We start from the raw sequence: 25,611 nt of genomic DNA on the forward strand, positions 1-25,611 counted from the left end.
AAGGGGAATTGAAGAAGCAATCACTGAGCTGAGCTAATGACATAATTCCCTGTCTCACCGTATAGGATTTTCTTTTTTTTTTTTTTTTTTCTGTAGATCCTGAAATCACAAACAGCTGCATTCCCATCTTTGCTCCACTTGTTAAAAATAAAACCAGATTTCTGCAGGTGAAAATCATCCCAAAAATGCCATGCAATACAGAAAGCTGACTAAGACACCAGAAATCTCCAGGTGCTTTAGGCACTTAAAGAGATATTTGTCAATAGAATCGTTTCTTCCCACTGCCCAGCATTCCCTTTGTGGTTGTGCCTCTTCTGGGCACCTGGATTTGGGCACTGTTACAAACACTGTGCCATGCAGGAGGAATTTCCTTTATCAAATGTCATTTGTAAAGGTGCTAGAAGACACCTGTGAATGCTGGAAACACCCATTAAATCATTCTCCTGGTAAATATTTGATCAAGAAATGCTTGGAAACAATGGAGAGTGTTGGTTTAGGGGGCTGGCAGCAATTTCAAGGTGCCTCTGAGCTCAGCAGCATGCTGGAAACAGACTTCTGGAGAGCTCTGGCTCAGCAAACCACATTTTTGGGTGCATGTGGAATTCCAGACGTGTGAGAGAATCACCAGATGATCAGCTTGAGCAGGAGACATGAAGCGAAGCCCAGAACCTCCTGGGGTCTCCTGTTCTCTGTTTTGCTGAGCCACACAAAAGCTGATGGAAAAAGGAAATGATGAAATGGAATCTGAGCATTTCCTTACCTTTTGGACGCTGTGATTCATCTTCACTGTCTGAGCTGTCATTGCTCACAAGGTGCTTTAGCCTAATATTTTCTGTTGAAAGAAATAGAAATTCCTTTAAACTGCTGAGGTTTAACTGGCAGAAAAGTTAAGAATTTCAAAGCAATCTGAGTCATAAAATTCTCATACTCATTGTAATAGAAAATACAGCCGAAGAGACTGGATCTGCTGTGGACATTAGAACGTGAGCAGCAGGTATTGGATTTAGCCTGCAATTTTTGGGCTGGAAAAGAAAATGTAACCCTCAAGCAGTACCTCCCACTCCCCTCTGCACCACATACCTGACATACTTTATTCACCTTCATTAAAATGTAGATGTTTAGCTCCTGTCCTCTCAGTAGCTCCTACTCAACTAGGAAAATGTTACTGTGGTGCCAAGGTGGATCTGGGACATCTCCAGCTCTGGTCCAGGCTGTGGTTCAAGTCACATGTGTATTTTTACATCTGATCTCACTTCAAAGAATATTTTTAAAATGATATGTGAAATGAGTCACAGATGACAGATAACATTCTGTGTCTCACTACCTTTCAAAAGAAGACTTTTCCATGATCACATTTATTGACAGGGATCCTCCATGAGGAGGTTTTAACACACTCATGGAGTTGTATCAGAAATAGGAACCTGGAGGTCTCATTCTCATCCATCAAGAAGAGATTATCAAACAGCTGAATTCCATCCATTAGGAGGCAGACAGATTATTATTTAAAAACTATCTCAATCTCCATTTTCTCTTCTTGCTCTTCAGAAAGATCTGGCTGTCTAGGACAATTTATTTATTGGTCAGATCTGTAATGCCGCCTTCTCAATAGGAAACAAAAGTGTAAAAAACCTTTCATCATTAACTACATTCTCAGATGAAACTTGATAAAGTCCATCCAAACCAACCAAGCCAGAACTCTTTGTTTAGTCATCCTGCCATTTGTGTGCCAGGAGTGAAACCAAAACCACTCAACTAGCAAGCAAAGGACTAGATACCAACAGGCTGTGGTTAGAATGGAGCAATTTAACAACCCAGAGATAAGAAAGTTTAGGTGTATTTTGCTAATCCCTTTAATAAGACAGCCCAGTGTCAAGAGACTACACAAGTAACTATCAAATACTTGTCAGCTTCTGCTCTCCAAAACTCACACAACAACACAGAGAGAGGACTCTATTGACTACCAGAAGAGAGCTGGATAGATGGATGTGACTTTCAGCAGCTCTGACTGACCAGAAACAGAAGTGAAACAAAGGAAAAAACATTCCCAATGCTCCTTCCCCACCTCAGCAGCATCCAGCAGTGCCAGCAACTAAAGGTAATTAATTCCATATTCTTAAATGACTACCAACAGTGCCATCCTTCCAGAGGGAGGGTCTTGCTAGTAATTGCTCTGCATAGTGGAATTATTTACTCATAGTACCTAATTCTTCTTCCATGGTAGGCCCTTCATTCTGAGAATTGGAGACACCAAGGACTCTGTTAAATAATATTGAAAATGCTCTGCATAGTGGAATTATTTACTCATAGTACCTAATTCTTCTTCCATGGTAGGCCCTTCATTCTGAGAATTGGAGACACCAAGGACTCTGTTAAATAATATTGAAAATGCACTGCCCCAGACACCTGAAAGAGAAAAAATAAACAACGAATGGTGCTTGGCAGAAGGAAAATAATCTCCATGTATCTTAGTAAGCACTTGGTTGCTCTCTGAACACACCTGAGTTTGGAGCAGGCCAAGTCATAAGCTCAGATGTCCAAATTAAAACCAACACATGGAAACAAGAAACAAACAATGCCAATCCATATCTGTCAAATCTTTCAAATTAGTGTCTTCCAAAAAACTGAGAGCTCTACTTCCTGTCTCACACTTTGTGTGACTGCATTTAAAAGTCCATGAACTACTGAAATTGCTTTTATTTTCAAACCTCTTTCTGTCACATACTCACCCATCAGAAAATGCAAGGGATTTTCGGCATATTTCTTCACCACTGTGCCCATAAAAAACTTGCTTCCAAACAGATCAGGAGACATGAAAGTACCATACTTGGCCATTCCAATTTCATATGGACTGAATTCCACCCAGTCTGCAAAGTCAGAAACAAAACTGCTCAGTCAGAAATCTCAGCCTGAATAGAGACAGAGGAGGAAAACACAGAAATGAACCAAGCAAAGAAATTCTAGTGAAATGGGAAGCCAGATAACCATTAGGAATATCAAATCAAAGTCAGTGATGTCTCAGCAGGGAAAGAATCATCGTTCTCTCTTATCACAATAAACGCTGGTGAAAAGAATGAGGCTGGAAAACCAGAGGTATAAAAGGAGAGATCACCAATGAGGAACACACAGTCACATCCTTTTTTCTTTCCCTGCCACACATGGCTCTCAGCTACAAGCTGTTTTTCCTTCACTGCAATTCCACCAAAAATATGGAGAGCAGTGACAGTGATGGCACAAAACCAATCATCCAATATCCCAAGGGTTGTGAAACATTCTAGCAGAGGCATTTGGATTCTACCCAAACCTAAAGTTTTGCAGGAAATCCAATATCAAAAGCCAAAGCTGAGAGGCAGCTGATAAACATCAATTCAACCATTGCCAAAGATATCTTTAAAAGTCCATTTTATTGAGCAGAGAGCTCAGAAGAAAAAAGGAATAAAATGTTCAAATGCATTTTCTGATCTTAGCAGAAAATATCAGAAGTGATTTGCATTCTACTGATGTAATAGAAGGCCTTTAAAAACGGACCTTAGCTGACTTGGAAACGCTTTTTTTTGATACCAGTGGAGTTGCTTCCATCAGAGAATTCATTTCAAAAAGGGAGCAAATAACAAACAAAACATATTTTCTCTTTTTAGTATTACACCCATTCGTCTATTTCACCTTCCTTATTTTTAGCAGGGATTGATTTGACTGGCAATAAATCAGAAGTAATTCTGAAAAAGGAAGGCAAAAGAGACAGCTTTGATATATCCCCACATGTCATGGAATGCCATCGAGCCTCAGGATACTCCTGCTGACGTGTGGAACAGAAGGTGAACTCCTGTTCTGAAAAGGAAAGGTTTAATCGTGACTGCTGGGAGTTTCATTGCACAGGGTAATGCTTATCTGAGCTAAGTCAAATACAACATCCTATTTTCCAAATAAATCACCCACAAATCTTCACATTCACAGGAGCAGAAGGAAATTCCTTTGAAGACCCAGTCCAGGAATTTCATATTTCCTTTTAGCTGTGTAAACATGAATTGGCAGACGTTTTCAGAACCAGAGTGACAGCAAAGCTGAACTGAGAATTAGAATTATATCTAATATATAATTAGAATTAATTTGTGTTAGTCCACCTCCAGCTTGCATTTGCACTGAAGGAGATCTCTCAAATAACAAAGCCTGCCCAGGGAAATAAAATTTCTGCTTTAAAATCAATGTAAATTAGGAAATGCAAATATTTCTGTTCAGAATTTACTATAGCGCTCACATCAGGAACAGCTAAAAGGAGGAATAGAGCTTAAAATAAGAAGCAATCAAGATCTAGCACCCTCTGTAATGACAGAGATGTCAGCCTCAAAAGGCAGACCCAAGATCCACTGGCACAGGGAATAGCTTTTTTTAGAACTAAGTAAAGCCTTCAGATTCTTCTGATCTTGCTTAGAGAAAGACATCATTAACAGAAGATCATTTGGTGTTTAAAACAGTAACCCAAATAAAATCAGTTGAAAAACAGAAGTTCATCTAAAACCCAAAATGTTCCCATTTTCAAACAAAAAGGTATCAGTTTCCTAAGTAAAAAGACACATTTTTTCCATTAAATATTTAGCCAAATTTACAATTTCTCATTTTCATTTCCAAGCAAAGCTTTGACAGCACTTTCTCCAAATAACTATTTTAGGAAATACAATGACGTATAAACCTGAGGCAAACCACCTGCCACTTCCCTTCCCAGTCTTGTGTATAACTATATATATATATATATATATATATATGCAGACATCCTTATCTTTGTGCAGCATCTACCACAACTGGACACACTCTCAACTGAAGTTACCAGAGGGGATTAAAACCTATGGAATAAATACAAATAAAAGGGGTTTTTTGTGCTACCAACAGCACTTCACACTGGGCAAGAAGTGAAGAAGAGGCATTATATCTAATTTGTTTGTCCAGTTTTAATCATGGAGTCATTAAAGTTGGTAAAGACCTCTAAGATCATTGAGTCTAACTGATGATTTCACCCTTCTCTGAAAGAGAAGGTGACCGAAGATATTTTGCTTTCCCTGTTTGATACACTAATTTAAATATCTTTTCCCTGTTGGAGTCACCAGGTTTCTCTATGGCTTGGCATTCCTACCTGAATATGTGATCACCTATCCCTGAGTAACTTCTAAACACTCTGTCAGATTCCCAGAAGTTAGATGCAAGTAGTCTCAGGTGCATTAAAAAAAAAAAAAAAAATAAAGGGTTTTTTAACCAGTCACACACCTCTCTCCTTGCCAAAAGTGACTCAACATAGATTAGGAACACACCTGCAAACATCAGCTCTGAGACATCTGGTTTGACGTGTAGACAGGTGAAGAGTGGCAGAGCACACTGGGCATTATTGACCTTCTCCTTCATATTGCTCAGAGTGGTGTCCATCCTCTGCAGGGAAAGAAAGACATCCTGTAAAGACCTGCTGATATATAAATATACACACATATATAAATATCACATATTTTTACTTTATATAAAGATCTGGGAGACTCCTCCTGACAATGAAATTTGAAAAGAAAAGTTTTTCACTGATGTGTCAGGTTCTGATTTAAATTAAACATCTGTGCTTTTTTTTCAACCCTTGGTCAACAGGGACTTCTAACCAACCTCACACAAACATTAACAGCCTTTCAGCATCAGGATTCTATACATCTGCCACTAAAAGCTGTGTTGACTATTTTTCAGTGTTTTAGATTCTTTAAAACACACTGTCAGTGTACACTCATGAGGGATACAAGTGCATAAAACACATCTGCAAATCTACTGAAACATTTCAATCTTGCCACAAGATCAAATCCAGCTGCTGCTCACCTGACTCATTTGAACTGGAAGTGTTTGTGCCTGACTCAGCCAATTAGGAATTTTCAATCATAGAATTGAAAGTATAAAACTCTCCCATCATCTTCTTTTTTCAAAAATAACTAGGGGGATCTTTCAGATTGAAATTAGTACTTTTTTAAGCAAAAGCTGTTTCTTACAGCAAAACGGGCACTCTCTATGTCACTGGGTAATTTCAAAAAAAATAGTAACAGTGGGAATTATCTAAAAGAGTTTGACAGCTTTAACAGCATCAGAAGCGAGCACTCACATCATGGATCAGGGTTTCCCCTATGAGCATCCCAAAGATGTCAGTGAAGGTGACGGGCTGCCCTGAGCTCTTCTTGTTCCACAGAGCATCAATGTAGCGCTTGACCTTCTGGGGAGTGAGCAGCAGCAGGGGGTTGTGGCTCACGGAGTGCATCAGCTCCTCATTGATCTCCTTTGGGCCCTTGGCTGGGAAATCCGGGTGGGAGTACAGGGTTGACATATACCTGCAACCGGCAAACAGGCTCTGTGAGCATCAAACCTGCTGCAGTGGCAGCTGCCTGAAAGCTACAAAAAGCTCAGCTGCTGATTCTATCAGGTTAATTAACTCTCCATTTATACAGCAAACTGTCATTTCCTTTTTCTCGAAGCACAGAATGCTGAGCAATTTGTTCTAAATATAAGCATAGGATGCAACACTCAATGCATTTTCCATAATGTGTATGAAGTGAATGATTAAAGAGTCCTCATTTTTCTGTTTAAAGGATATCAGACAGAACATCCTAAGCTGAAAGGAGCTCCTCCAGTTAGCACAGCTGTTTGGCAGACTGGAGGTCCTAGAAGAACACATGCAGTTCTCCCCCTGTAAAAGGCACCTCTCTGCCCTTCAGTACTGAAAATTTCCTAAAATATCTCAGTGTATCACAGAATCCCAGAAAGCTTTGGGTTGGAAGGGACCTTAAAGCCTCTCTAGAGTCACCCTCTGCCACGGGCAGGGACACCTTTCACTAGCCCAGGATGATCCCAGCCCCATCCAGCCTGGCCTTGGACACTTCCAGGGATCCAGGGGCAGCCACAGCTTCTCTGGGCACCCAGTGCCAGGGCCTCCCCACCCTCACAGGAAAGGATTTCTTTCTAATATCCCATTTAACCCTACTCTCTGCCAGTGAGAAGTCAATCACCCTTGTCCTGTCACTCCATTCCTTGGAAATTGTCTCTCTCCATGTTTTCTGCTGGCTCCTTCAGTAACTGCAAGGCCACAGTGAGGTCACCCCAAAGCTTCTCCAGTTGAACAATCCCAGCTCTCCCAGCCTTTCCTCCCAGCAGAGCTGCTCCATCCCTCTGACCATCCTGGGGCCTCCCCTGGACTCTGGTCCCCCCTGTGCTGGGCCCAGGGCTGGGGCAGCTCTGCAGGTGGGGTCTCACCTGAGCACAGGGGCAGAGGGGCAGAATCCCAGTCCTTTTCCTGCTGCCCACGCTGGGGGCTCAGCCCTGGGTACGGGGGGTTCTGGCCTGGATATAGCCCCACTTTCCAGGATATGATGCTTCCATAATAAACTGAAGCACAGTAACTACAACCTGTGCAGAGAGTTAGTTGACTGTGAGGATGTGGAAGAAGCAAACCATGAGTTTGTTACTGAGAAACTAGTTTTACTGCAAACAAAGCTCAGACACACGTGCAGGCAGCCCTGGCTTCCACCTGATTGGGTCAGGCCACACCAAGACCCAAGACAGGCCCTTCTAATCTATGAGAGGCCCATTTACTATTATTTACCCAGTGACCTGGCTCAGGTACACATCCCTTACTCCAGGCACAGCTCTGAGACACACATGGGGTCAGCCTGGCCCTGAGGTCATGCCCAGCCTTTTCTGGGACAGCACAACCAACCCTGTCCCACGTGGGCTGCCAGGACTCCATCCACGGGCACCACATCAGCTCCTGGGTGCAGGGAAAGAGGAATGCAGCTGGAGAAGTCAGCACAAGGTTGAAGCAAGATGGCAGAAAAGCATTGGTCCAAGGTTAGGCATGCAGCTTAGGGGACAAGCAAAAACCTGCCTCTCCCGCCAGGAAAGGAATTCTCCACCCTTTAGGAAAAAAAGAAAAGAGAATTATTCCCAAGTGATAGACTGCATGGAAAAGGAAGAAAAGAAAGGGAGTGCCAAAGTGTCAATTTATTTATTCATTAAGCAAGGAAAGACTGAAGGGTGACATCAGAGAGCAAAAGTAAATTTGTTCAAACATAACTGTCTCCAATCTGTTTCTGACTGGAGCAGTTCAGATAATCTTGCTATTTTAACTCAGATTTTATAGGTTTACATTAGATCAACTATGTATTCATCCCTGGGTTTTCCCCAAAATAGACCTCATAGCCAGCAGAGTGACGTCTGTCCTGAGCAGGGATTGCAAACCTTTCCCTAGAAACACAGGGAATGTTTTAACACCACATTGCACTATTCCACTGCTCGTCATCCACCTTCAGCTTTTCACAGCTGTGACAGAAGTCCATCCATCTCTCTCAATGGACAGTGATGAATCTGCCCCCACCACCAGTGACAGGAAACACGCAGTTCCAACCTTTTACAGTCCAATCTAAAGGAGCAATTTACTCTAGTTCACAGACACTTCTGGCATTTCAAAACGTCCTGGCATTCTGAAAGCTTCCCCCTAGTCTGGAAGGGGGGAAGCAAGTTTCACACAATGCAAAATAATTGACAAAAAAAAAAACCATACAAGGAACAGAACTGATCATTATCTCCTTCAAGAGTCAACTTTGGGGTTAGAGTGTGGAATTAAAATTCATGTGCTTCCTTAGAGCTAAACCAAGTGACAACTCATCCCAGGCAGATTCCCCACTCGTTTATATTACAAGTCTCTTTCTCTCAAAGAATTGAGACATTTGTATAACCTCCTCCCTGAGTGTGAAAGGACCCTCGAGGTCTCTGCTCCAGCCTCCTGCTCAATGCAGACCCAGCCTAAGTCCAATGAGGCTGCTCAGGGCTGTGCTCAGTCAAGTTCAGTTTTCACATGAGCACTGCCTGAGTCAGACTGAGAGGATGACACCTTCCCTAGACTACTCAGGTGAGGATGTCTCAACACATTCCAGTGCTTGGCCACTCTCACTGCAACATAGTTTCTCTAAGAGTTAATCCAATTACTCCTTGTCCTTTCTCTGGGCATCTCCAAAAATAATCTCTTTTCTTCACAGCTACTTATCAGGAACTGAAGACAACAGTAAGATCTCCCCCATCAATACCTGTGTCTGCTCCTCAAGGCTAAAGGAACTATTTTAAAATCCGATGTACTGTCTAAGTTAAACAGTGCCAGTGGGACTGAGGCAGTGGGTAATCCACAGTGGGATGCCCTGCAGGGTGGCAGCCAGGCCCCAGATGTTCCCAGTAAATCCACCAGGATTTTACACTGGGTGTAAAATGAAGCAAAAGATCTTCCAGTGACTTTGAGGAGTTCTAAAAGCTCTCCCAAAGCATACAACACATTTTGGGCTGATTGAGTCATCAGCTTCAAATCACAAGGGATTTTTTTTTTGTTTTTCACATTTCATCAGGAAAATAAAACAACACACATTAGGTGTTGATACAGAAATACGGGTGCATATGTTGGCACCTCTTTCCATCCATTCCTGCACTCAAAGCTCCTGGAAGAGCACCTGGAGCCTGAGCCGTCCTTGCCCTTCAGGGCATCCAGAACACCTTCCCCAGCAGACCTGGACGCGTTGAATGTGCTGTGAATTATAACCATAGAAATAAGTCAGCTCCCATGACAACTCCTTCCGAACTCGCTGCAGGGAAGCTGAGGATGACCAAGAGGAAGGCCTTACCAGGTGGATCCCGAGAGCCCAGCAATGTAGGTGGCACAGTCCAGGACTCCTGACTCATAAAGTGCTTTCATGACTCCAGCAAAGCCCACCATGGCCCTGAAACCCCCTCCCGAGCCCAGCACGGCGATCACCGGCACCTGCAGGGGTGAGAGCAACACAACCACCACATCAGTGACAAGGGACACACCCTGGGAGCACCCCAAGAAGAATCAGAATTCATTTGAAGAAGTCACCACTCATAGCAAGATTTCTAAACAAAGATATGCTCAGAATTTCTTTAGAATGTCTGTCCTTCTTATCCACGATCCAAATGAGAGGAGATATTAAATTCAGTTATTAAATGAACTGTTCAGTTACAAGACCACAGAGATTTTTAAAGCAACCTAAACGCCAGCTTTAATCCAATTCATATCACTGTGACAGAGCCAAAGGCAGTAAAATTTACTGATGAGAAACAGAACAGAGACAAATAATATTTTGACTGGGAGTTTAAAAACAAGTTTTATAACAAAAACATCCAGTATTACTACATGGCATGAATGAACTACTACGTTAGCATAGTCTTAATTTTACCACCATTTTGCAAAAAATACCAGAGAGGTAATGGGAATTCATGGGGATCTGGACAACTACTCAGCCACCAAGAGAGGAGTGAGCAGAACCAGACAGGTTTATTGTGGCACCAGGTTAAAATTGTGTCCACAGGGGTTTTATTTCACACTTTTCTCCTTCTCACTGCACAGCCCTGACATCCAGGCTGTTGCCCTCAATTGCACAGCTTCCCCAGGTATCTGAAAAGAAGACAAAATAAAAATTCATTTGCTCCCACCATGATATGTTTTAGCCTGAGTAGAGGGCTCATCTGGTTCCCAGTTTCCAAAACCCAGGAGGATTTTCCACTGTTCAGTGGTGACAAAGGAATCACCTCTTGGTTGTTACTGAGCATAAAAAGAATTGCACAGCTGTGCAGAAAGCCCCTATCTGATCAAACTGCTAATCTGACAAAAATCTCCCTGAAAGGCAATTTCATGTGCCAATAGATGGGATTAGTGACAAGAAAAGGATCCATGTGATGACAGAGTCCTGTTCTTTCTGCAAACTCCATGGTCCAAGCCATGAAACTCCCCTGAGGACTGACTGTCAAAAGGAAATGCCCGTGAACAATGACCAAGGCACTCGAGATGTTTCTTGAGGCTTCCACTCCCCAAAAAACTGCTTATTCTTGATGCAGTGAGATTATTTTGTTACCTCCTTCATAAGTGTTCAGCTTTAGTAATAGAAACCACAGGTATTCCCTGGCCCCACCTCAGCTCCAGAGATAGGGATCTATCCCAAAAATGACACAGCCCAGGGAAGGATTTGGGGTATGTTTTGTTAAGCCAACACCCCAATAACGGAGTAGCTGCTTTGAAGGAAGAGCCATGTCAGTAATCACTCCTTTAATGACATGGGGAGGCTTGGAAAGCTCCTCAGGAGCACTGCCCACTCAGCCTGAGCAGACACATCCCAACAGGATGGAGATGTCACCTGCAGATGCAAGCCTGGAGAAGGTATGTGAGAACACTTCCAGAGCACCACTGCTCCACTCATCAGTCCACAGCCACCTGGGAAAATGGGAATGTCCCTCAGGAGGCAGAGGAATCCGCTATGGGAAAGTCCAGGAGAGTCACCAACATCCTGACTGCAAATGCTTCGTGGATCCACAGGCACTCTGGGCTTGCCAGATTCCTGCACTGGAAAAGGTGGATACAGCAAGGGGAAGGTGGATTATGGAATCACAAAATTGTTCATGTTGGAAAAGAACTCCAAGATCATTAAGTCCAACCATCAGCCCAGCACCACCACCGTGCTGACCACTAAACCTTGTCCCCAGGTGCCACATCCACATATTTTTTTTAACATCTCCAGGGATGAGGATTCCACCACTGCCCTGGGCAGCCCCTGACAATGCTTTACAGCCCGTTCCATGAAGAAATTTGCCCTAATATCCAACCTGACCCTTTCCTGGCACAGCTTGAGTCCATTTGCTCTCCTCCTGTCCTGCTCCCTGGGAGTAGAACCAGCCCCCCTGGATGTCCCCTCCTGTCAGGGAGTCGTGCAGAGCCACAAGGTCACCCCTGAGCCTCCCCAGCACCCGTGGGCACTGCACAGTAAAAAAATAAAGCTTTAAAATGATGACAAAAAAATAAACTGAAGAAAAGCACCTACTGCACATTTCTGCTCATTTATTTCAATAGAAGATGAGCATAAATGCAGCATAAATCAAGTGAGGCATGTTCAGAGTCCTCTCCTGCTCTGCAGAGGAAGCAGGCAGGTTTGTTAAAACAGCTTTTTAGCTCCAGTTCAGTTTCTGACATGTATAAGGGCATGAAACAGTAAACTTCAAAATTAAATACACCCATCCTGCAAGCTGCCCTATGGGATAAATCGGGCAGAGGCAGGGAATGAGGGAAGGAGCTGCAGCCAGAGCATCCAGAGCCAAGAACCAAGAAACCATGTCCTGGTGAAGAACAGAGAAAATAGGATACCAAGGGCTGCACACTCTTCTACTCGACCCCAAATCCTTTGTACGGAGCCACCAGCACATGAGTTCATTCAAACTAAAAGGTTCCTAATCATATCTTCCAGTAATCAGGCAAGAAAAGCTAAACCATACTAAATCCTGTTTTGGGAATGAGTAGTGCAGATGTCTTCATCCAAATGCCCTGGAAACACAGTGCACAAAATCCAAATACCTGTGGTGGAAAGAGAATGCCATAGGGCACACAAATGATTATTAAAAATTGTTCTGCTAATCCAGTCATAGAGAACTGTATGATTTCTTTAGAAGATTATGATATTTTTAGAAAAATGCCTGAAGCAGCAAAAATTAAAAAAATAAACAGAGCAAGAACAGAAGTACGAGAAATCTCTACCTCTGTGTTTCCAGAATGTGCCTCAGGATTAAGTTAGGAAATTTGGAACTACTCACTTCCCCATCCAGACATGTATAATGAATTCAGGTATTAAAGTCTCCTAGTCTCCTGCAAAGCACAAGCTACTCACAGATGAAGCAGCTTGGGTGAACTTTGAGTATGTGATTTGTCCAAGATTAAACAAGGCCCACAGACAGCTAAGACTACTCAAAGTCTCGCAGCTTCATGTTGAGACTTCAAACATTCCATAAATCCTCCTGCTATCTTCCATCTGTAGCAATAAAACTACAGTTTAATTTGAACAAAAAGGGTTTCTTTTTTCATTGCTAGAAACAGATAAAAAATTCTGACAAGTCAGCTTAGAAATACACATTTGGCAAATGAAAAATGGGAGGATACCTACAGTTACTGACTGGGAATAGGCAATTTAACTGATAAAATTTCAGTATTGGAGTCAGTGAGGGATACCAGGGGAAGACGATGACACAAAGAAGAAGAGATCTTAGCTATCCTTTGTAAAAATTCATGCACACATACCACCTGCACGGATCTGAGACCTGAGGTACTGAGTATCACTCCAGTCCCAACTGGAGCTTGGCAGAACATCCATATCCTTTCTGAGGAAGATCCTACTCTGCTCTAGGTCACACCAATGCCACACTGACAAATTTCTACTCCGATAAGATCTCCGTGTGTTAAGATTAAAATAACCGAAAATTAAGAAACCTTGAAAATGTTCCTTCGCAAAACACAAAATTTATCTCGGTCCAATCGATATATATACAATATTTGTTAAATTCTTTCATGTTCCTCAGAAAGTACACAGAAGAACATTCACGAAGCAATACAGAGTTCAAAAGTACACAACAATAAAACATTTACCACCTGCTCAAAACTTCATGGAAACCTAAAAGATATTCCTCAGTGCGGGTTGCAAAAGACTGTCATATCCTTCTTACATTACAAATGCACAAAAGGAATTCAATGCCAATGAAGGAATCAACCCAGATTAATTCATGGGCTCTGTTCATTGCTTGACACCCCCAGAGGCACAAAGATTTCCTGTCACAATTTTGGAAGCAGCAGGGAAGAGGGAATGGGCAAGGAAGGAAGAGAATGGAAAAGTTACAACAAAATAAGTAGATCTGTACCAAGTGGATTCTGAATTAACTCTAAATAATGCAGTGTTCTATGAAATCACTATAGAGCTCAGTAAGATCTGGGCCCCTTCCTCACTGTGGTTTGTGGCCCTGGCACAGGGTGCCCAGGGAAGCTGTGGCTGCCCCTGGATCCCTGGAAGTGTCCAAGGCCAGGCTAGACGGAGCTTGGAGCAACCTGGGCTAGCAGAAGGTGTCCCAGCCCATGGCAGAGGGTGGCACTGGATGATCCTTACAGTCTCTTCCAAACCATTCCCTGATTCTGCGGTATCACCCAAGCCACCACCAGCCCACTGAGATCTGCTGGCTGCCCTTCCTCTTGGCTTGGTTCAAAGCACCAGCAAGTCAAGGAAAGCTGCAGTTCCTCATGTTTCAAAGAAATAAAACTTTGTAACCCTAATCCAGTAAAACTGGCTCAAGGAAAAGAAGGAAGGAAAGAAATAAACTAATTTCCGAGCTGACTCTAAATTTAAACCAGCTCATTTCCTGCCTAGTCTTTCAGAGATGAAGGTCACAGAGCATGGGATGGGTACTGGGCATGCAGGGGCACATTCAGTGCTGGGTGCGTGCCCAGAGCCACTGCAGGATTCAGCAAGTATTTCACACACCCTGAGGCACTTTTCAGATGGCAATCTCCCCTCAGAGCCAACACCTTAACAAAACCTGAGATTAAAACGCGAAAAAAACTGGAGCATTTTGTTAAAGGGGCCAATGAACCACAGAAGCCCACAATGATTTGGTTGGAAGGGACATTAAAGCTCATCCATTGCCACCCCAGGGATACCTTCCACTATCCCAGGTTGCTCTAAGCCTCATCCAACCTGGCCTTGGACACTTCCAGGGGTGGGGCGGCCACAGCTTCTCTGGGCAACCTGTGCCAGGGCCTCCCCACCCTCACAGGGAAGAATTTCTTCCTAATATCTAATCTAAATCTCTCCTTTTATAGCTTCCCCCGGTCATAAACTTTAATTTATAAATTTAGAGCCAAGAAAAATTACTCTCTGGGCTAAATATTGTAAATTCATAGAGGAAAAGAGTTTTTATATTCTATAATCTTTCTACATCAAACCCTTCCACCTTGCACGCCTCATTCTTTCCTCTCACGGGCAAATGAAGGATTCCAAAGGTGATGCTAATCCTGATGGGAACTCTCCAGACTTACATCACGGGAAGTGGTCAGGTTCTGGCTGTTCTCTCCTAGAAATGATTTGATGCTGTGCATGATGTTGTCTCTGCGCTGCTGCCGGAACCTCTTCTCCTCATCGCACAGGGCCATGCTGAACCGCAGGTCGGTGGAGGAGCTGTTTGAAAAGGGGACAGGCTGTCACAGGAGCCTCAGTTCCCAACAGGAACACAAACACCACCCTGGGAAAAATCCCACCCACCCAGAAAATCCTCACCCGCTCACATAAGATGAAATGAAATTGTATTTTTCATGTGACACCACCCATCAGCTCTAGGGCGATGTACAACATGTACAACAAAATACAACATGTCTTTAAGACATGCATTTTATATAAAAGTCATCAAAATCAAATAATTAAATACAGCAAGCAAGTTTTCCGCTCACATACAATTATAAATCTACAGCACAGATGATACTGGCACACCACAGGAAAAACTAAGCCCTTTTCTCTGTATTTTTCCCCACACTGTGGGATAAAAAATGTGCACACAAGGCTGTGTAAGGATATCAGTGCTGCACCTAAATAAAGGTACAACTTCAGCTGCTACTTCCCATGGATAGCAGAGAGGAGGAGTGGACAAATCCACCCTGGCATCCAGGGTGAAAAGCACACAATGGTGAAATGGATCCATTTAGACTCAGATAATAATTCCTCAGATTTTTAAAACAATATATTATGTAATAAAATAACAAGATTAAGAAAAGAGGGGAAAAGACTCCCCAGAAGCAATGTTCCATGAAGATATCCACAATCTGCACAGATATCAGGGAATAGCAGCAGAACTTGATAAGATCCTTTACATTTCAAAGCCTAAGAAGAAGACACAGCTAAGCATCTTCTGTTTAAATATTTAATGTCAGAGATATGAAATGCTTGTAATGTACAAAGCCTGGCTGGTTCAGGGTGGTCTCAAGGACCACCCACAAATTCATTTTCCTAGTACAACATGAGGAGCAGAAATTATCCCTGGGGGATGTTTGTCAGTCTCCGGAGTAATCAGGAAATAATTAGACTTTCACATTGCTCCTATTTATAGTTACAGACAAAAAAAATGACTCCTTAAATGCCTTGCTCTCAGAAAATCATTTTTACACGTGAAACGTATTGTTCTGATTATGCCTCAATGTGATTTTTGGTCTATTGCCAGGATGGGTGAAGAATGAGAGAGAAAGACAGCTAGAGAGAGGGGAAAAAAGGGACAAATAAAGGTAGGCATCTACTTAGCTTTTACATGGATGACTCCTGGCCCTAAATCTTCGCTGTGTGGTATTTACATTTAAATACATTATAGGGGCAGCTGAAAGTTCACGTGAGGGGCCAAGTTCCCAGAGAAGGTAAAACAGTGAGGAAGAAGTTGCCCCTGAGTGAGGTCTGTGGGTTTTTAGAAGCAAAGCCCTTGAGAAGGAAAGGCCTTCACATTAACCAGGCTGAGAGACCTACATGGGATGGCCTTGCTCCTGCAAACATTTGGAGGGGTCATACCTCTTAGTCCCAGTAAGGGTGTTTGGTCAATAACAGAATTACAACATGAAAATAAACCAAAATTGTAGAATTTCTTCACTTTTACAGTACCTGGTATTTCTATGCTACAACAAGGAATTTTTGCACTCTACCTCACGTGTTTTTAAGAAAATCCCAACAGGGTGGGACTCTTGGGGTGTCCTGTGGAGGGCTAGGAGTTTGACTTTGATGATCCTTGTTGGCCCCTTCCAATTCAGGATATTCTGTGATTCCATGAAAATTTTAATGAACAGTTTAAAATTAAAAAAAAATCCTTTGCTCCTAATATATTTTCACCTTTTTTTTTTTTTAAATATGAGACACTCACCATACTTCCAGAGACAATTCCAAAGTCATTTCTGTGACCTAAACAAGAAATATTTAAATACGATTACAGCACTTAGAGAGGGAAAACCCACAAACACACCTGGAACATCAACTACTGTCAAAACTTTTCTTTCTTTCTTTCTTTCTTTCTTTCTTTCTTTCTTTCTTTCTTTCTTTCTTTTTCTTTCTTTCTTTCTTTCTTTCTTTCTTTCTTTCTTTCTTTCTTTCTTTCTTTCTTTCTTTCTTTCTTCTTCACTTTTTTTTTAAAAAAGGGCGATATTTTTGGCACCTATGAATGAGATTATTTTCTATGGATGCTTTTTTAAAGCACACAGTGTGATTCCAAAATACACTACTAGCACTGAATACAGTGGAAAATGTTGGTAAGTGCTGACTTTCATTCCTCAGATCCTGTTGTCTTGCCTTTCTCGCACTGCTAATCCCTTTCTGACAGTGCAACTCATCTCTGTCCTGAGGGGATCTGATTCTCTTCACCCACCCATGGCTGGCAGGAGAACCAGGGGATCACATCTAAGTGCCACCTGTGCGAGGGAATCACTGCTCTGTGTTCCGCAGGAGCCACCAAGTGTCTCTGCACAGCTCAACATGCCTTAACAGGCAATCAGGAAGGGTGATTGCTTACAGCTTGCTGGAAAATGCAATAAATGTCACTGCACAATGGCTTCACTTGCCAACCACACTGAACTCCCTGGCCAAGAGCTATGGGTTGGCCTCCTCTGCCTTTCACAGAGCACTGAAAGGGTTGCCTGCAGGCAAGAAATTTAAAAAAATTATGATTAAAGCACCAATTCCCTGTCAGGCACAATCCAGGAGTACTGGCTGTGGAACTGAGACAGAATGGAGAGGTATTTTCACCCTCTCTCTGTGCAATGGCCTTGTTGGTGCAGCCCTGGAGGACTGACAGACTCAGATTGTCCTCTACATAAAGCCAGATTCTGCTCTTCACTTGGGGCATGTGAGCACCAAGGATGGAGCCAGAACACCCCAGAGTGAACATCTGCTTGACCCTCAGACAGCAGTGAAGGATCTGGGATGCAAAGCTGCCTCTGCCTCCCACATGCAGACCCAATTCCTGGAACAGGAATTGTAAATGAGGCAGGGCATGAGCAAGGCTGGGGCCAGGGGGAAGAACAGACAGAGAAACAACAAAGGGAGGACATGAACAAACAGTGAAGAGTCACTGAGGAAGCATTTCAAAGGCAGGGAAGCAATTACATTATTCCCCACCTGGTATTACTAATTTAGAAAGAGATCCTGAAACCATGCAGTGATCCAATGCTTAGAAAAATGTATGCACATTAAATAAACCCTTGGAGGGAAGCATTCCAACAGGGAGACATCATGGCATTTCTATACCTTATACATACTGCCACAGACATTTCAGGAATACATACTATGTCTACATTGGGCTCAACCTGACTTCATCTCCCCTTAACTATTTGCTTATAAATTTCAGAGTTTATTTGCCTTTTTTGCATTGGTTTTTTTTCCACTATGACTCTCTACCAAGCTTTGCTAAACACTGATGAGAAGTTCAAGCAAGGCAAGGCCCTGCATTAATGGAATGAGCTTTGTGAACTGTGTTTGAAAACTGTATTCATCAGTTCTTTCTTGCTGCCCCACCTCATGCCTGGCAGAACCAGGACCTGCTCTCAACCCATGCTCTGGAAGGCCAAGAGTTACTGAAACACTTAGTGAAATAAATATGCAGAAACTCCAAAAAATGCTGTTATTTTAAAAAGGAAAAATAATGGAGGGTATCAAAATTCCAACTGCCCTAAGGCTATGCCAAATTAAATGCTAAATCTCATATCTGAAACTCTCTGGTTTCCAATAAATAGGCCTTTAACCAGTTACTTGCTGTAATGACGCTTTTAAAGTTGTATCACATGGAAAATAGCAGAGTGGTGACAAATCGATCTCTGATTATACAATAAACTACAGTCCAAACCAGAAATGCAGATGGTATTTACAGATTTTAGTATGTGCAGAACAAGTTCAATTCCACCCAGATTTAAAAAGTTTTCAGGAGTTACAGTGCAGGAAGACAAGCCCTGTTCAAGTGACTCCATCTGATTTGCAGACCTGTTTAAAGGGAATAATCCAATTACTGCATCATTGCATGTTAACCAGGGCTGTGTTACAACAAGCCACTTACAGAAAGTCAAACATGTAATAATAAAAGAATTCCTTCAGCTTTCTGGAAGCCACAGGCAGCAGCAGGAGGTGCAATGCACTGACCAGTAAATTCTGAGTAACCTCACACTAACTCAGGCCCTGAAACTAAACTACATCAAGTGCAGAAGAAACTGATTTAGGGAGAGAAAGTTCCAAACTAGACTCTTAGAGAGAATTCTTCCAGCAGGGACACCAAGGCATTCAGTGGTACTGTTTTGCTTAATTCTCCTCTCAGAAGGGATGTAAGAAGATAAATAATTAAGGCTTAAAAGTGTCTTTAGGCTCTGTATTTACCCATGGGCAAGAGTGAATGCTCAGAAAACTTCTGACCAGGGCAGAGTCTAGAATGCCCAACTTACATCATTGAAAGTTAACTGGACCTCCTTCTTCTCTCCCAGTTTCAGAGAAGAGATGGGAAATGTGGATGTGCCAAGAGTCTCGTCCATAACGTAGTTGGCATCCATGAGAGTAACCTGGAAGAGATATCTGGATATTCAATTCTACTGCAAGAAATTCCTCTTTAATTCCATCAAGCCTATCCCTGAATTAAAAAAAAAAAAAGGAAAAAAAATAGGCCTGACCCAACCCAGACAATGCCCAGTGCAAACTGACATTTCTTTTAAACCAGGATAAGCACATGGACAGTGGAGGTGGCACTTCAAGGAACTGAACTGCAAGAATACACCAGGATTATTCAAGGTGGGATTTCCATCCCAGCACCTCTCTGGCAGCAAATCTCACCATCTTTCTAATACCTTCAAATTCTACATATAAGGCACAGTACCTTCAAATTTCCAGTCAGTAAAACTTCCCTATGGAGAAAATTCTATACCTCTAACTGTGATAGGCCAAAAAAAATCCAGCAACTTTTCAGAGAAGATGGAATCCACGTACCCCAGCCTTGACTCCACAGATCAAGATTGTTACAGCAGTGATTTGGCAAAGTGTGCAACATTCCAATTTACACAAAGCTGCTCTCTGTATCCAGCCAGACCTTCAAGTCTCTTCTCATACCCTCCATGTCAGAGCAGAGACCTTTCCAAAATGTGATAATATCCAAAGATGGATGTGGATATGGCACAACACCATTCCACGCTTTTGCTCTAATCCATGTGGATCTACGTTTAGCAGACTTTTTTCCCCAATGGCTGCTTTCCAAGTCCTCAAGTAAGATATTCAGAAAGAATTTCAAATTATCATTTACACGGTTTTTATTAAATGAGATCTCCAAATTCATTTGACTTACGGGGGTTTTTTTCCATTTTGTGGCATTATATCTTCTAAAATATCACATGTTCATGGCTTGGACTGTATCTTTTGCAGAAAACAAAAGGAATCAAGATACAATCACTGGAATAATTAGTTGCTACATCTGGGATCAGCCTCTTCTCAGCTATAAAGAATCTTCTTAATCCTGTGCCACAAGCAACCTTTTGAAATTATGAATTCTCTTTATTTTAGGACAGAGCTCATTATTTTAATGGTATTTACATTGCTCTGTTTCCTTGCAGGACTTTATGCCCATTCCTGCAATCTCTGAGCGCCGTCTCTTAAAACCAAACGCAAAAACTTCTTAGTGGGATTTTGAAGAGCTGCTTACGCTTCAGAGGGAAAACTACACTTGGAATAGAGTTAAAGATGCAGATTAAAACAACTCAAGGAGTCACAAGGATTGTGGAGTCTGAGCTTCGGAATTCACAGAGGGTTTGGGTGAGGAGGTGACTACATACTTCTGACACTGCACTCCATTGCAGAATCCAAAGGCTCTTGCCTACACTACCAAGTCCACAATTAACCATTATTAAATGTTATCATCTACTCTTTGCAGGCAATTTTCAGGGAATTTTATTGCACTCTCTCAGAACCAGAAACAGCCTTTAGTTATTGTGAAGACACATTTCTACTTATAACCCATCTTTCTGTGTTTGCGACTGCAGTAATTTTTTCCTTTTCAAAACCCTTGAACCAAATTTTGTCCTCAGCAAATTCAGGCATTCCTAGGGAAGCTGCCTAAGTGTAAGGGAGCTCAGAGCAGGGCCCAGGCTCTGCTCCAGAAGGCCCAGCAGTGGCACCAGAGGAACAGGCAGGAACTGATGCCCAGGAAATCATTGTGACTTCCCTTCTTTTGACACTAGTGCAGGATGCATGGGATAGTTCTTCATGATCCTTGGGTGTAATGCTCAAACTGTAGAGCCTTCCCCAGGAATGAAGGGAACTTGCAGGAAGCACAATTCCCTTTCAGACCCAAGGTCTGATGGTCACAAGCTCAAGGAAAACCTTTACAGGCTGCAGCCTCTGTCCCAGTTGGCCAATTTAGACTGAACTCTGTAAGCTTGGGTCAGAAGAGAGCAGGTGGCAGGACCATCCTCTATGAAGAACAGAGATCACAAAGGACCAGAGCTAACCTTAAATCCTTGCTGTGCCCACTCAGAAAACATTACACCCAACATTCAGGTCTTGTGTGCAGCCTGGAGAAGTTTAACGCACTGAGACTGAACAGAGGCTTGGCCAACAAGGCTGCACTTGGGAGTAGCCTCCCAGAAGAGTCCTGGGTGGGCTCCAGGCAAGGAGGACACAGCAGAACTGGCCTTTTGCTTTGTCTCCATGGGAAGACACTTGACTTAAGCCCCATCTATTCCTGTCAGTAAGAGCTGAATCAGGTTAGGAAGCAGAGAGTACTCCACAGATGATGTGAGGAATAACAAGCTACTATCCCTCAGGAGCTGTCCAAGAGATGACTCACAGGCATATCCTGTAATGACTCTTCAGGCTACTCCCTGAATAATTCAATTTATCCAGCATCTTTCTTAGCACCACAGCTAAACCCAGGTTTAACATTTTAAACAAACGGGTGATCTTGAGACATCATATGCCACACACGTGTAAGCCACTGTTATTTTACCCTCCATCTCCCCAGCCCAGCCCTGGGACTTACCTCCAGAACATTCTCCAGATTGGGGTCCAGAATGAACTCAAAGGTCTCGTTCCACACGGGGTTGATGTCGTTGTTGAAATGCTTGGTTCTCTTCCTGCAGTCGGGGGCGGTGGGGATGAACAGCTCCACGTAGGGATCTGGAGTGTCAACTGTGGAGCAGAACACAGGTCAGGCAAGGGAAAACTCCAGCTTGGGCTGGAACAATTGATACAATTGTGTGAAACCACAGATCCCCTCATGGTCAAGGACAGAAAGATGTGCAACTCTGTAAGTTACATAAATGTAATGAGAGGAATGATACAATGATACCAACAACCTCCCCAAAGAAACATTAGGCTTTTAGGGGGGAGGGGAAAAGCCTTGAGCAAACAGAATGGCACAGGGACTGAGTCAAGATTACTGGGAATGTGCAAACGCCTGCCAGGCAGTGGAGTTTTTAAAAGCTTTTATTTCTTCCTCTCTTTCTAGCCTTTAATGGCTTTGGCTCATGTCACAGCAGCAAGAATTCCACAAAACAATGGAAACAAGCAGTTTTGGGTTTTGGATCCTCTTTCACCTTTGCTGGTTTGGGAGCAATGGATGAAATCAGTCACTGCACAGCAGTGCTGCACACAGCATAAGGGGCACTCGGCTCTGAAACACTGCCACCACCACAGCTCTGGGGAGTCACCACATGATCAGGGCCTTACTTACACAGCAGAACCCTGACTGGAAACAGAGATACGGCAACTACCGCTGATAGGAATTACCAGGGGGAGAAAAGGAAACACTGGCAAATCCCATCGGATGTGTCTAAAAATAGCCATTCCTGAGAGCACAGAATGCAGCCCTAAAAATGCACTTTCTAACAGGTTAAAGCGTGCAGGGATTTTCTGTACAATGAAGGGGGGGTTTTTGTGTCAAATGGGGCCAGGGCTCAGATGCTTCCCAGGAAAGCAGGGGAAGTTATGTCTGTGGTTGTGATGGATCATGAAAAGCCTGCTGCTCTGCTGTGATAAAATACTCACATCTTTCCAACACTGAAACATGGAATCAGAATATCCTGAGCTGGAAGGGACCCACAGGGATCATCAGTCCAACTCCGGGCCCTGCCCAGACACCCCAGCAATCCAACCCTTTGCATTCCCTGGAGCATTGTCCAAACACTCCTGGAGCTCTGGCAGCCTTGGGGCCGTGCCCATTCCCTGGGGAGCCTGGGCAGCGCCCAGCACCCTCTGGGGGAAGAACCTTTCCCTGATCTCCACCTTCACCCTGCCCTGGAACAGCTTCAGACATTCTCTAGGTCCTGGCCCTGGCCAGAGGCAGCAGAGACCACAGCTGTGCCTCAGGAGGAAGCTGAATCCTCTGCTCCAAGTTTGTCCTCTGCTTTAGTGAAACGTTATCAAGCAAACCAGTACCCACTACAAACAATTCCTTAAAGGCCTACTTTGGAAGGAGATTAAATCCTATCACGAGGAAAAACAAATCCAAACATTCCTCCCTGTACATATTTTAAGTCTAAAAATACCTGTTTTCAATAAAGGCCAATTTTGGAAACTCTGGGAGTTCAACAAGACCTTATCCATGAGATTCCTGAGGCCCAGAACCACTTCTCCCTTCTGCTAGGAGAAGAATGAAAAGAGGAAAAGAAAGAAGTTGGATAATTTCAAATCAAATCAAACGTCTTTTGGGGGAAAAAACCCTGGCCAAACAACCAGAAAAAGGGCTCTTGGAAACCACTCAGGAGGTTCTGAATGTGCCTCCAGGCAAATCCTGTTCAGTGTTATCCTAATCCAACTTCTCAAGGAGTTTTCCACTGTGCTCCATACCCGTGGGGCTCAGCTAATTGCCACATTGAGGTGGTCTCATTGCTCCCTGAATAATGAACAAGCAGCTATTTAAAGCTGGGGATCAGTGTGGAAAGCCTTTAAATAGCAACCTTTATTAGCTCTTGATGAATTATGTCTGATCTTGTCTCTTTGTTATGGGCAGGGGAATTGGGGGATCAAGCCCCAAGTCTTTCCTCACCAGCAGATGTTCCAACTTGCCAACTTTTCCATTAGTTCCTTTCAACTACTACACAAAGCTCTGCCACAAAGAAAAGAATCAAGAGAAACAAGACTCTTTGAAAGCAAAAATCCATGAAGTAACAAGGTCTCATTTGCTTAAGTCTTGACATCCAGCACAACTTCGGCAATAAACACCCAGGCTTGCTCTGCCAAGAGCCTGAAGTTGCCTACAAAAACCTGGATTTTAGACAAAATCCTCATGGCTGAGGAGCTCTGGGCAAAACATCAGTGCCTCCCTCTCCGTTCAGATCATGCTGTGATCAGTCCCAACTCTGTTACAAAAATCCAGTTTTTCTTATCAACACAAACAGCGAATGGTTTCCTACCCAAAGCATGTAGAAACCCCAGACTTCTGACACGCAGATCCATCACTAACTTCCTATCAGGCAAACCCTGGTAAGTGTTGAAACAGAAACTAAACCCAAGGCGTGGATCAACTAAACTTGGAAAAATCAGTCTTAGTAGATCAGTATTGCCAAGTCACCTCACTCCATCTCTTTACTAGCTTTTTAACCCAAGGCAAAGATTTAATTGCCTGCTCTTTCAGGTTTGAAAGTTTATTTGGAGCTATTTTTCAGTTAATAAAATGAAAATCTATTATTAACTTCCTTCTGTAGATGAAGAGAAAATACATGGGAAGACTGCTTGCTCTGATTAAGATATTGCTGAAAGCGATACTAAATACTTCTTTAAGATATATTATATTAATCAAAATTTCACTTCTTGGATGGGGACCAAAAACTACCAGCAACCTGGCAAATAACACAGAAGCATTCACTTAATGTATTTCAAAACCTGAAGTTATCAAATGTACATTAAACACTCAGAGTGCACTCTCAGCATGGGTGTTTTTATTCCTGCCTGGGCTTCTGCTAATTGATTTGCCAGGTAAAGTTAAAAAAACTAAGCTGAAAACATAACTAAAAATAGCTTGATCACCACTGTTATCACAGAACCCCAGAATGTTTGGGCTGGGAGAGACATTAAAGCCCATCCAGCGCCACCCCTGCCATGGGCAGGGACACCTTCCACTAGTCCAGGTTGCTCCAAGCCCTGTCCAGCCTGGCCTTGGACACTTCCAGTGATCAAGGAGCATCCACAGCTTCTCTGGGCACCCTGTGCCAGGGTCTCACCACCCTCACAGGGAAGGATTTCTCCCCAGTATCCCATCTATTCCTGCCCTCTGGCAGTGGGAAGCCATTCCCTGTGTCCTGTCCCTCCAGGCCCTTGTCATGAGTCCCTCTCCAGCTCTCCTGAAGCTCTTTCAGGCCCTGGAAGGCTGCCATCTATATTTTGATTTTAAAAGGAAGAATAGTTACGGTGCATGGGTCAAAAGCTGATGTTCAGTCATGACAAGAGAATTATCTCTGTCTGGACCTGATGACCCTAAAGGTTTTTTCCAGCCTTAAGGATTTTGTGTAGGGGCAGCACTGTTGGGCAACCGGTCTTCTGTTGCAGCAGCTGCCTGAGGTACCAAGACAGTGTCCTCAGCAGCAGCCCCCTGGGGGAATTTGCCCTTGTTCCCAGGACATTTCTGAGGAAAGCAGAGTTTCTGCGCAGCTCAGCCCTCCTCGGGCTGTTCCTTACGTAAGCACAAGCGCTGCCACTCCATCACCACTTCTCAGAAACAAGGCAGGCTGAACCAACAATCAAGAACAAGTATCTCAAACCCCACCTG

At 43.2% G+C, this 25,611-nt stretch overlaps 1 protein-coding gene across 1 annotated transcript in view; it reads right to left on the reverse strand.

The window, feature by feature from the left end:
• PLA2G4A (phospholipase A2 group IVA) overlaps positions 1-25,611 on the reverse strand; it is a 60,690-nt gene that overhangs the window by 11,429 nt on the left and 23,650 nt on the right. The window contains exons 5-14 of the mRNA XM_066192189.1: positions 21,886-22,034; positions 19,310-19,423; positions 16,753-16,790; positions 14,900-15,038; positions 9,666-9,802; positions 6,113-6,335; positions 5,298-5,412; positions 2,727-2,864; positions 2,311-2,403; positions 761-832 (exon numbers count right to left, since the gene is read on the reverse strand). Coding sequence (XP_066048286.1) covers positions 761-832; positions 2,311-2,403; positions 2,727-2,864; positions 5,298-5,412; positions 6,113-6,335; positions 9,666-9,802; positions 14,900-15,038; positions 16,753-16,790; positions 19,310-19,423; positions 21,886-22,034 — 1,218 coding nt within the window. The remainder of the gene's footprint in view (positions 1-760; positions 833-2,310; positions 2,404-2,726; positions 2,865-5,297; positions 5,413-6,112; positions 6,336-9,665; positions 9,803-14,899; positions 15,039-16,752; positions 16,791-19,309; positions 19,424-21,885; positions 22,035-25,611) is intronic.

This window comes from Chamaea fasciata, unplaced genomic scaffold (genome assembly GCF_029207755.1).
Source record: "Chamaea fasciata isolate MVZ Bird 193981 ecotype frontalis unplaced genomic scaffold, bChaFas1.0.hap1 SCAF_10, whole genome shotgun sequence".
NCBI lineage: Eukaryota > Metazoa > Chordata > Aves > Passeriformes > Sylviidae > Chamaea > Chamaea fasciata.